This window comes from Babylonia areolata, chromosome 18 (genome assembly GCF_041734735.1).
Source record: "Babylonia areolata isolate BAREFJ2019XMU chromosome 18, ASM4173473v1, whole genome shotgun sequence".
NCBI classification, from domain to species: Eukaryota; Metazoa; Mollusca; class Gastropoda; order Neogastropoda; family Buccinidae; genus Babylonia; species Babylonia areolata.
This window is the reverse complement of record NC_134893.1, coordinates 36,384,800-36,398,360: the sequence shown is the minus strand read 5'-3', so window position 1 is coordinate 36,398,360 and position 13,561 is coordinate 36,384,800. Positions and strand designations below refer to the sequence as shown.

General features: G+C 37.2%; 1 protein-coding gene across 1 annotated transcript in view; it reads right to left on the bottom strand.

Annotated features, from left to right (window-relative positions):
- Positions 1-13,561, bottom strand: part of LOC143292230 (myosin-IIIb-like) — a 151,446-nt gene that overhangs the window by 43,644 nt on the left and 94,241 nt on the right. Inside the window, 7 exon segments of the mRNA XM_076602418.1 lie at positions 2,472-2,653; positions 4,127-4,300; positions 4,855-4,935; positions 5,226-5,388; positions 7,320-7,431; positions 9,405-9,554; positions 10,954-11,069. Of these exon segments, the coding sequence (XP_076458533.1) occupies positions 2,472-2,653; positions 4,127-4,300; positions 4,855-4,935; positions 5,226-5,388; positions 7,320-7,431; positions 9,405-9,554; positions 10,954-11,069 (978 nt within the window).

Sequence of the window (13,561 nt, the reverse complement as noted above, 5' to 3'; positions counted from 1 at the left end):
AACACTCACCAAACTTTCCCTAATGTTTCCATAATACTTGTATTCACATTATCATAACTGAGAAAATTACATTCATGTTATCATACCTGCTGAAAAAATCACCAAACTTTCCCTAATGTTTCCATAATACTTGTATTCACATTATCTTAACTGAGAAAATTACATTCATGTTATCATACCTGCTGAAACACTCACCAAACTTTCCCTAATGTTTCCATAATACTTGTATTCACATTATCCTAACTGAGAAAATTACATTCATGTTATCACACCTGCTGAATCACTCACCAAACTTTCCCTAATGTTTCCATAATACTTGTATTCACATTATCTTAACTGAGAAAATTACATTCATGTTATCATACCTGCTGAAACACTCACCAAACTTTCCCTAATGTTTCCATAATACTTGTATTCACATTATCCTAACTGAGAAAATGACATTCATGTTACCATACCTTCTGAAACACTCACCAAACTTTCCCTAATGTTTCCATAATACTTGTTTTCACATTATCTTAACTGAGAAAATTACATTCATGTTATCATACCTGTTGAAACACTCACCAAACTTTCCCTAATGTTTCCATAATACTTGTATTCACATTATCTTAACTGAGAAAATTACATTCATGTTATCATACCTGTTGAAACACTCACCAAACTTTCCCTAATGTTTCCATAATACTTGTATTCACATTATCTTAACTGAGAAAATTACATTCATGTTATCATACCTGTTGAAACACTCACCAAACTTTCCCTAATGTTTCCATAATACTTGTATTCACATTATCTTAACTGAGAAAATGACATTCATGTTATCATACCTGCTGAAACACTCACCAAACTTTCCCTAATGTTTCCATAATACTTGTATTCACATTATCATAACTGAGAAGATTACATTCATGTTATCATACCTGTTGAAACACTCACCAAACTTTCCCTAATGTTTCCATAATACTTGTATTCACATTATCATAACTGAGAAAATTACATTCATATTATCATACCTGCTGAAAAACTCACCAAACTTTCCCTAATGTTTCCATAATACTTGTATTCACATTATCATAACTGAGAAAATTACATTCATGTTATCATACCTGCTAAAACACTCACCAAACTTTCCCTAATGTTTCCATAATACTTGTATTCACATTATCCTAACTGAGAAAATGACATTCATGTTATCACACCTGCTGAATCACTCACCAAACTTTCCCTAATGTTTCCATAATACTTGTATTCACATTATCATAACTGAGAAAATTACATTCATGTTATCATACCTGTTGAAACACTCACCAAACTTTCCCTAATGTTTCCATAATACTTGTATTCACATTATCCTAACTGAGAAAATGACATTCATGTTACCATACCTTCTGAAACACTCACCAAACTTTCCCTAATGTTTCCATAATACTTGTATTCACATTATCTTAACTGAGAAAATTACATTCATGTTATCATACCTGTTGAAACACTCACCAAACTTTCCCTAATGTTTCCATAATACTTGTATTCACATTATCTTAACTGAGAAAATTACATTCATGTTATCATACCTGTTGAAACACTCACCAAACTTTCCCTAATGTTTCCATAATACTTGTATTCACATTATCTTAACTGAGAAAATTACATTCATGTTATCATACCTGTTGAAACACTCACCAAACTTTCCCTAATGTTTCCATAATACTTGTATTCACATTATCTTAACTGAGAAAATGACATTCATGTTATCATACCTGTTGAAACACTCACCAAACTTTCCCTAATGTTTCCATAATACTTGTATTCACATTATCTTAACTGAGAAAATTACATTCATGTTATCATACCTGTTGAAACACTCACCAAACTTTCCCTAATGTTTCCATAATACTTGTATTCACATTATCATAACTGAGAAAATTACATTCATGTTATCATACCTGCTGAAACACTCACCAAACTTTCCCTAATGTTTCCATAATGCTTGTATTCACATTATCTTAACTGAGAAGACAGGCGCAATAGCCAAATCTGAGGAACCAGGGTCTGAGGGTTCAAATCCCAGTACCTGTGTCTGGTAGATCAACCATATGCACAGATCTGCAAATGCCTTAATCCCTTATAATCATCACTATCATTATCATTATTATTATCATTATCATTTACATTCAAAATAGTTATGATCAGTATTATCATCATTGTTAACACTACCTCAACTTTAACTTCCTCTTTATCAGAATAAGCTGAAAAAAAAAAATGATTGATAAAAAAAAAATAATCTGAAAAAGTGGAATTTGAAATGGAAAAAGGAAACATGAATAAGAAAAAAACCCAAAAAAAACGGAAGGGGGGGTGGGTGTGTGTGTGTGTGTGTGTGTGTAAAAATAGCTTCTTTTATTTTCTTATTTCTAATTTTTATCTATTTGTTGTTGTTGTTTTTTCTTGAAGCTAACAGACGGATTTACCTGTTGCCCGAAGAAAATAAGCTGGATCTCCTCCTTGCTCTTGTTCTGGACGAGTTCCTTGTAGAAGGTTTTTGCCTTCCACATGCGGAAGTACGACTGGATGACTGTGACCGCCACGCCCTTCTTCTTCCTCAGGGCCTTCTGCTGTTGGCTCTTTTTCTTCGCTCGGTAGAAACGGAATGCTGCGTCACACAAGCACATACACACCCACATGCACACACACACACACACACACAAACACACACATGCATGCATACACACACACATGCGCATGCATACACACGCACATACATACACGCATTGTTTTATGCACACTGAGGACAGTGGAACAGGAAAAGGAGTTATTAGATTTGGCAAGGGGTGGATTGACGTGGAAGGAGTGGATTTTTTTCTGAAATAACGATTGTGGATAAACATTAAACAAAACAACGGACATGCACACACACACACACACACACACACACACACACACATTCACACACACATTATGTAAATGTGACAAATATTTCCACTGTAGTTAAAATCTAAAAGAATTCTACAATTCGTAAATGTGACGAATATTCCCCTTCCCCCATCCCCTAAACATGGGACCTTTTCAAACGATAAAATCTTTGGAAAACTTTCCATAGTCTATTAACTACAATTACACAAACACCTGGTAAATACTGAATCACACATTTACAATCCTTCAAAGAAATAAATGCAAATCTTATCTCAAACCCCTGGTGGTGAATATCTTGTTCAGTCCCACATCATTTACAGTCCTTCAAAGGAACCAACACTACGTTGTCTCAAAATCTCTCAAATCCTTTCGAATTTAACACTTTGTGGACCAAAGCCTTTAAAGGTTTTAACACAAATGTTATCACGATATCTCTCAAATCCTTTCAAGTTTAAAACTTTGTGGACCTAAGCCTTCAAAGGAATTAACACAAATGCTGTGTCTCAATATCTCTCCAAAAAATCCTTTCAAGTTTAACACTTTGTGGGCCAAAGCCTTCGAAGGAACCAACACAAATGTTGAGTCTCAACATCTCCCAAATCCTTTCATGTTTAACGCTTCGTGGACCAAAGCCTTCAAAGGAACCAATTCAAGTAATGTGTCTCAATATCTCTCCAAAAAATCCTTTCACGTTTAACACTTTGTGGGCCAAAGCCTTCAAAGGAAACAACAAAAATGTTGAGTCTCAATATCTCCCAAATCCTTTCATGTTTAACGCTTCGTGGACCAAAGCCTTCAAAGGAACCAATTCAAGTAATGTGTCTCAATATCTCTCCAAAAAATCCTTTCACGTTTAACACTTTGTGGGCCAAAGCCTTCAAAGGAAACAACACAAATGTTGAGTCTCAATATCTCTCAAATCCTTTCATGTTTAACACTTCGTGGACCAAAGCCTTCAAAGGAACCAATTCAAGTAATGTGTCTCAATATCTCTCAAAAAATCCTTTCACGTTTAACACTTTGTGGGCCAAAGCCTTCAAAGGAACCAACACAAATGTTGAGTCTCAGTATCTCCCAAATCCTTTCATGTTTAACGCTTCGTGGACCAAAGCCTTCAAAGGAACCAATTCAAGTAATGTGTCTCAATGTCTCTCAAAAAATCCTTTCATGTTTAACGCTTCGTGGACCAAAAGCACCAAACCACACCACATACTTCTCTGTATAACGGCGGCTGCTGCATGCCTTTTTCTGGCCTTCTCCATTCTCCTGTTCTTCAGGCTGCTGCGGACACGATGCTTGCGGTAGGCTGACTGGATTGTTTTGGCCGCACTTCTGCGCTGTGTGATCTCCGACTGGTACTTCTTCCTGACCAGGCGACCGCGCACCACTGATGATGATGACACGAAATAAGTTGTGATGAAAATACCTAATCTGCTGACACAATGTGAACTGTAATGTTTGTTTGTCTGTTTGTTGTTGTTATTCTCATTTATTCCAGCGGTCATGAAATGAATTTGATGACACAATATTAGTAAGTGCAAATTTATTCACTTTTACCATTCCCTCACTCACTTCCTGACTTTATTTTCTTAAAAAAACAACAAACCCAAAACAATCACATGCCAATATATGTGTCATTTTAATTTTCAACTTTCTGGTAATGTTCCATGCCATCATTTTTATTGGTTCATTTCCTAATTTCCTATTCTTTTTTTTTTGATTCTTTTTTCTGTTTTTACCGATAACTGCATATTCTCTGACCACCCATGTATATTCATAATAATTGTTGAAATCTGAAACAGGTTGAATGATGACCACTGATTATTGACAAAAGACCTAAGAAAATTGTGATTCTTCTTCCCCTTGTCACATCATAGCATCAGTCTTAAATCAAGTGATGAACATAGCAGACACGATGCATTCTGCCCTGTTCAATATTACCTTTCTGTATCGAGGTGGCTGCCTTGTGTCGTCTGTCAGTCATGGATCTGTACTGTCGACGAGCAAACCATCCACGTGTCCCTAAAAAAAACAGTAAGTCAACTGTGTTTCTCATGCATTTTTAAAACACTAATGAGTGTACACACACACACACACACACACACACACACACACACACACACACACACACACACACATATGCACACCAACACTGACACAAACTCACAAAAACGCATAAACACAAACAGACATATCATGTGCACACACATGCACACACACACATGCACACACACACACAAAGAAAAACACACACACACACACACACACACACACACACACACACACACACACATGCAAGAAAAGAAACCCACATTTCTGCACAGTGACTGCTGCATTTTGACGCTTGATTCTCATCTTGCGGTAGCGAAAGCGAGCGATCCACGCTCTCACCAAGGACTGCACCAACACGACCCTGCGGTTCAGGTTCTCAAAGAGGCGTGCCAGTTCCTCAACATGGTAGTACTTCAGGAACACCTTGACAGACCAGACAGATACATTTAACCAGTATCAGTATCAGTATCAGTAGCTCAAGGAGGCGTCACTGCGTTCGGTCAAATCCATATAAGCTACACCACATCTGCCAAGCAGATGCCTGACCAGTAGTGTAACCCAACGCACTTAGTCAGGCCTCGAGAAAAAAAAAAAAAAAAATATATATATAATAAAATTTTTAAAAATAAATAAATAAAATAACAAAAAAAATTATAAAAAAAGAGATGAATACATAAAAAATACTACTACTAGTAGTAATAATATTATAAAAAAAAAGCAAATAAATGTGAAACATGCAGACACACACACACACACACACACACACACACACATGCATAACAGATATGAAACAGACATGCAGTTTCACAGAACATTTAACCCATGCAGTTAATTACACACATTTTTTTTTTCTTCTGCAATGGTAGGTGTACTGTCAGGTATGACAATCATGTGCAAGAAAATTCTTAAAAGGTATAATTATATGTAGTATGCACTTAATCAGCATGCACATACATGTAAAACAACCCACAGCGACAAAAGGGTTATGCCTGGCAAAATTCCGCAGAAAAATATCTGATCATAGAAGGATGATGCTGGCAGACAGAAAAGAGAGAGAGAAACTGAAACTGAAATTGAAACTGAAAAATGTTTTAATGCCATTGACATTACAGTCCTACTGACATGGGGCACCTCAGAAAAATCGTTTAGCAACATAAAAACAAACAAAACAAAAACAGCATGAATGCATGAATTAAAGTCGCAGCAATAACTAAGTCAAGAAAATCACAAGGTCTGTTGAAAGGCAATCAAAAAACATATGTAGCGTAAGCAGCACTGACCTGAAGTTGTGTACCTTGTGAATGGAGAGAGTTACCACTCTTTACTATATGTATCGAAGAGAGATTCAAGATTCAAGATTCAAAAACTTTATTACTCAAGGATAAAGATTTTAGGCATCGCCCAGTCTTCCAATCTGTCCTTGTGACAACAATAACAATAAGAACATTAACGATAACGACACAACAATAATAATTATGCTAACACTGCTACATCTACTGCTACTACTATGAATAATAATCACCATCATCATCACTAGCATCGTAAAAAGTAATAAAACGAATGCGCACACATTCATATCCATACACATGCACACACTCTCTCCACCCAACACACACACACACACACATACTTATGCACATACAGAAACATGACTGAAGTGAGAAACATACAGCGGACATAAAGAGAACAGAGAAACATAACTTTAACATTGTACATATACAAAATTGATTAATTTGCTGATGCAGATGCTACAGACAGAGAGAGAGAGAGAGAGAGAGAGGGAACAGGTGGTTCTATACTGCAGCAATGAGCTCTTTCTAGGGAAGAACAGCCCAAATTTCACACAAAGAAATAATGTACTATATAGCTGCTACACATGGTACCTGAAAAGTGGAAGTATGAACAAAGTATGATAGCAACTTGGTAAAAAATTTAAATTGTCCAAACACCTAAGTAAGTAAATGATAAACAGATACACACACACACACACACACACACACACACACACACACACACACACACAGATGGAGATAGACAGATAGGTAGATAGACCCACATAAAAAGTACAGACCTAAAATCAAATGTAAGATAATACAGACCTGGAGATAGATAGATAGACAGACAGATAGATAGACAGACAGACAGACAGACAGATAGATACATACATAGATAGACATACAGACAAACAGACAGAGAGACAGATAGGCAGATACATAGATAGATACATAGACAGATACATAGATAGATACACCCACACGTAAAGTGCAGACCTAGAATCCAGCATAAGATACAGACCTAGAATCAAACAAAAAGCACAAAAAGAAAGTATGTTTTCAAAGGCGAGTGCTACACACCTTTGTCTTGCCCATGGCCCAGCCTGTCATGTTCAGTTTTTCCAGCAGAAGGACGCAGTTCTCTTTGGTGATGGGGATCTTGCTGGTTCCGTACAGCCCCAACATGTAGTACCTGAAAGTGGGGGACAAATTCAAAGAGAAGTCATCATAACATGCACAGAATTTAAGTTGTACAGCACCAACATATAGTACCTGAAAGTGGGGGACAAATTTCTAAAGAAATGAACATAGAAATCCATAGAATCCATAGAATTTAAGTCGTACAGCCCAACATATAGTACCTGAAAGTGGGGGACAAATTCAAAGAGAAGTCAACATAGAAATCCATAGAATTTAAGTCGTACAGCCCCAACATATAGTACCTGAAAGTGGGGGACAAATTCAAAGAGAAGTCATCATAACATCCATAGATTTTAAGTTGTACAGCCCCAACATGTAGTACTGAAAGTGGGGGACAAATTCAAAGAGAAGTCATCATAGAAATCCACAGAATTTGAGTTGTATTGCTCAAACGTGTAGCACTGAAAGTGGGGGACAAATTCAAAGAGAAGTCATCATAACATCCACAGAATTCAAGTCGTACAGCACCAACATGTTACTCTGAAAGTGGGGGACAAATTCAAAGAGAAGTCATCATAACATCCACAGATTTTAAGTTGTACAGCCCCAACATGTAGTATTGAAAGTGGGGGACAAATTCAAAGAGAAGTCATCATAACATCCATAGATTTTAAGTTGTACAGCACCAACATATAGTACCTGAAAGTGGGGGACAAATTCTAAAAGAAATGAACATAGAAATCCATAGAATTTAAGTCATACGGCCCCAACATATAGTACCTGAAAGTGAGAGGACAAATTCAAAGAGAAGTCATCATAACATCCATAGAATCTTAAGTACCAGTAGTACAGCCCCAATGCATGGTGCATGAAAGCGGAGGAGAAATCTGTTACAGAAGTCATCATGAAGACTTTGTATGAAGGGTCACAATATCTGAGACAATTTTCCCTCATTTCATTAGATCAGTAAGGATGGTGTTGATGCTATGTAGACCCCCTTTCAGTCAGAGTCACACTGGGGGACTATACTGTTACACTTTATTCCCAATGCATCCAGCATCAGTCAAACCCCCAGAGACACAGTCAAGGGAGGAAACTAGTCATTAAAATCTAAACCTGAAACATTCCAGTCATTCCAGAGATGACCACTTCTGCACCAAAGCAGCCAGATATTTTTTTCTCTTCATTATATATTTCTTATTCATGTCAGCATCAAATCTCAGCACTTGAAGACACTGAGATGTCATTCTTGACTATAATTATAATAATGTACATTTGTATAGCACATTTTCTCACTAAGAACTCAGAGCGCTTAACACATGAAAGGAAAAAGTTACAGATTACATGAACCACTTATGACCACTCTTTCTCTCTCTCTTTCTCCCACGCACCCACCATCTCTCTCTCTCTCTCTCTCTCTCTCTCTCATACCTCGCATATGCAAAGTGAGTTGGCAGGTATAGGGGCAGTGTTGCAGAAGCAGGAAACCAAGAGTGCTTACACATTGGTTTTGAAAAGATGAGTTTTCGATGAAGAGCGAAGGGCAGAGGCAGAGTGAGATGAACCGATATAATGTTGAAGGTAAGGTCTTTTGATTTGTAGCAAATTTGACACCAACAGTTGATATACACCTTTGCATAGATAAATCAATGATGTCATGTAACCTTGTCAGAAAAGTTATATTTAGCATGAATGAGAACATAATAAGCCCATGTTCATGTCTGTGCTATCATTTACACATACGTAGACAGTTCGGTTTCTGTTAGTTGTATTCTAATTTCTTAAATACAGATTTCAGCAATCTAGAAGCTATGACAGTATCTGTGAGAGGTGTTGCTATCATGGATGGGACAACCAGATTCCTTGTGGTGGGCAGACAGTAACTAGTAAAAGAAGGGGTTTGTCCTAAAGAGTCAGAATGCATCTGGTGGCCTTGGTGGGATGGTTGGCTCCAGAACTACAAAGCCACATGAAAAGATGACATCTTGACACTGGCATAGTTCCTGCACTGTCATTTACACCCACCTTCTGAGGAAGTCTGAGAAAGTAATTCTGTGGGAGTACCCCTGTCTTCGAATGCGTGTGGTCTCCAGTACTCCTGTGTAACGAAGCTGTGTCTCCACCCGCTCTGAGTCAAAGTTCCCCGGCTCCTTCACATCATTTGGTTTGATGCACCTGGAAATAAGTTTCTGACCTTTTCTTTTATTCTTCACCACTTGAGTGCTGAGCCTTGCTGAAATGACATCAGAGTGGCATGAATCTGGTGTAACTTTTGTGGGGGGTTTTGTGTACTGTTAAGTGGTGCAGTTCATTTTGTTCAACAAACATACAGCCAATTCATTTCATTGAACAAACATACAGCCATATCATTTTGTTGAACAAACATATAGCCAATTCATTTTGTATTTCTCTTTTTGTCACAACAGATTTCTCTGTGTGAAATTCAGGCTGCTCTCCCCAGGGAGAGAACGTCGCTACACTACAGCAGCACCCATTTTTTGGTATTTTTTTCTGCGTGCAGTTTTATTTGTTTGTAGAACAAACATAAAGCCAATTCATTTTGTACAACAAACATACAGCGAATTCATTTTGTAGAACAAAAATAAAGCCAATTCATTTTGTAGAACGAACATACAGCCAGTTCATTTTGTAGAATGAACATAAAGCCAATCCATTTTGCGGAACCAACATACAGCCATTCAAAGATGAAGAAGTCCAGAAAAAGAACGGTGACTGACATCATGATTGTAAGCTCTATCTTGACTCAGGAGATGGTCCTTCACTGAAAATCACGTCTGTCAGCAGCAGTCAAGAGGTTAGTATCAGTATCAGTATCAGTTACTCAAGCAGGCGTCAATGCGTTCGGTCAAATCCATATACACTACATACACCACATCTGCCAAGCAGATGCCTGACCAGCAGCGTAACCCAACGCGCTTAGTCAGGCCTTGAGAAAATAAAATAAAATAAAATAAATAATAATAAAACAAATATACAATTAAATTAAATAATAAAAAAACAAAAAAACCCCCCCCCCAAAAAAAACCCCACAATAATATTAATCTAAAAATAAATAAATAAATAAGAATTATACTCAAAAGGTTAACAAAAACAAACCAAATTCTATTGATATTACAGCCACCCTTTAATGAGTTGAGATTTTTTAATATTTCATTTGATTTCATATCAAAATAGTCCTTTCCGTGCTTTCGTTTATCCCATGCTGAAGATGTAACAAAAGTTCTGCACGGTGAAAGGAAAAGAAGAGAACGGGGGGAGGAGAGGGTGGGTGGGGGGGGGGGGGGGGGTAAAGGGAAAGGGGAGGTTACTGGGTGTGAAGCATTTTATTCATTTTGTTATTCTAATTCATTCATTCATTAATTTGATGACTTCATTTTTTTTCTCAAGGCCTGACTAAGCGTGTTGGGATTTGCTGCTGGTCAGGCATCTGCTTAAGCAGATGCGGTGTAGCGTATACAGATTTGTCCAAACGTTTGTTGACGCCTCCTTGGAGTAACCGATCCAAAACTGAATCTTCAGCAGTTTCCCCATGCATACACAATCTCACTCTCACCTGACAAAGTGCGGTGTTCCAGCCACCATCTTGTTCAGCAGGTCCATGAGAGAGAAGCGGAAGTAGGTCGACACTGTCTGCTGGATGCGGGTCATGCTTGTGGACCCTGTCACATGCTGTCACCGACACACCAGGGATAACAATCAACACTCAAGACTGCTTTATTGTCTCTCTACGCAGGTACAGCAATTTACTGTTCACTTTTGTGCTAACAGAATAGAACAGAATAGAATAGAATATGTCTTTATTACCAAGTGTACCGGGGTCACAAGGAATATTGGGGGGGTTGGGGGTGGGGGGTGGGGATAGTACAGAACAAGATACGAACATAAATCGAAAAATCATACACAAAGACAGATACAGTAGAAATTAGGATACATACCAGTGCATATCAATACAAAAACTTGTGCATACTCACACATGCACACACTGCACACACACACATGCACGCACGCACACATACACACACACACATGCACGCACGCACGCACACACACACACACACACACAAACACACACATGCACGCACGCACACACACACACACACACAAACACACACACATTTGAACAGAAGCTGCATATTACATATGGATGGGGCTGATGACTAGATCTTCAGGTAGATGGTTGTTGATTGATCACCTTGTTCTCATTTGCCGACGTGATAACTGAGCTTGCATCGTGCATGTATGTATGTATGTGTGTGTGTGTGTCTCTGTGTCATCGTATGTATGTGTGACTTCACGTATGTCTTGATTTAGTTTATGTACGTATGTGTCCAATAGCAAAAGAAAAATACATCTTTGTACATTACATCAGAATAAATGTATAATAACATGGTGTAGAATTATTAACGAGATGACCTCTTGTGACACTATGTCAAAATCGTAAACTCAAAGATGGAAAAATAAATAAATAAATAAATTTACTGTTTGACATGTGCATATAAAATAAAGCAAAGTGACGTTAAGAAAGTATGTAAATGAAAATAATCCCAATCACACACACACACACACACACACACACACACACACACCACACACACCACACACACACACCACACACACACACACCACACACAAACACACATGCTGTTCTCCTACTCCCTTCTCCAACCCACAAACTGTTCCATGTCCACCCCCCACCCCCATCCTCCTTCACTTCATCCTCTGCCTCCACTTCCCTTCCACCCATCTCCTTCATTGCACAAGCTCCTATCCCAATAAAAACAAACTATTCAGATTCATTCAAATGCTCACAGTATAATTAAGTAATCACTCCCGACCCCCCCTCCACCCACCCACACATGGGCACTTGAAGCATGGTTCTACCACCCGAAAACGCCTAAAATTACCAATTTTTGTTATCTTGGTTTACCCACTAAATTTCAACCAATCTGTTTCAAATTTGGTCTGTATTTAGTTTAAGTTTTACTATTTGCATATCTGAAATCAGCTTAAGATTTTGTCATATCTTCACATTGTAAATAGGGTTTGAAGTTTGTGAAAAGTAGTGTGTACAGAAAAATGGTTCCATCAGGGTTTCCCTGATAACATAAGAACTAAACATGCTATTTGTATGAAATTTCACAGAAACACTGTTAGATGAACAGGGAACAATGTGTTGGCAGGAAAAAAGTCATTGTTGTTTTTGTCTTCTAAATTATGTGAAAAACTGGAAAAATACAAATTCATTTATAAGGCCTAAATTACCAAAAGCTCCCAACAAAATGCAGCAAAATGTGTAATAAACACATACTGAAAATTTGAGCTCAATCTGATGAATATTTTATTAGATATTTGGGAAATGGTGAACATAAATGGCAAAAATTGCGTTTTGAGAAAATGGGCTTTAAAGTTTTCATTTTGACTGCATCCTAATTAAGTATGTATTAATTACTCTCCCATATACACAAATGAATATGATAATATGATATGAATATAATATGATGATGATGGTGATCATGATGATGATGATCATGATGATGATAAAAATGACATATCACTATAATAATGATGATGAAAAATGATGATATTGTTCTTACTCTTTACTCATATCGCCACCGATGAAATAAGACCTGATAGTCATGTTTCCAACACACATTTTCACCATTGCCACTGTCAAAGGTAATCACATGCCTGTGTGTGTGTGTGTGTGTGTGTGTGTGTGTCTGTGTGTCTGTGTGTGTGTGTGTGTGTGTGTCTGTGTGAGTGTGTTTGTGTGTGTCTGTTTGCGCATGCTTTAAAGTATTACTAGTAAAAACAAGACTAGTTTGCAGAGATAAGAAAAATCATGAAAATGATGCTGATGCTGGTGATGCTGAATACAGTGATGATGATTATGACATGCTTCTAAAATGTTCAATAATGTGTTTTTCACTTATGTTACATTACACATTTTATTACATAAATATTATGTATAAAAATATGTGATACTAGCATATATTTTCTTCTTATGTTCATCAATAATCACTTAGTTTCTTTGTTTGATAAAAATTTGCCTTGCTTGACCATATTTTAGAAAATGAAAATGAATCAAATGGTATATATTCATCTTGATAACAGTTTTTTAAGACTGAAACAACAGTAAATTAAATCACTTTCTAATACTT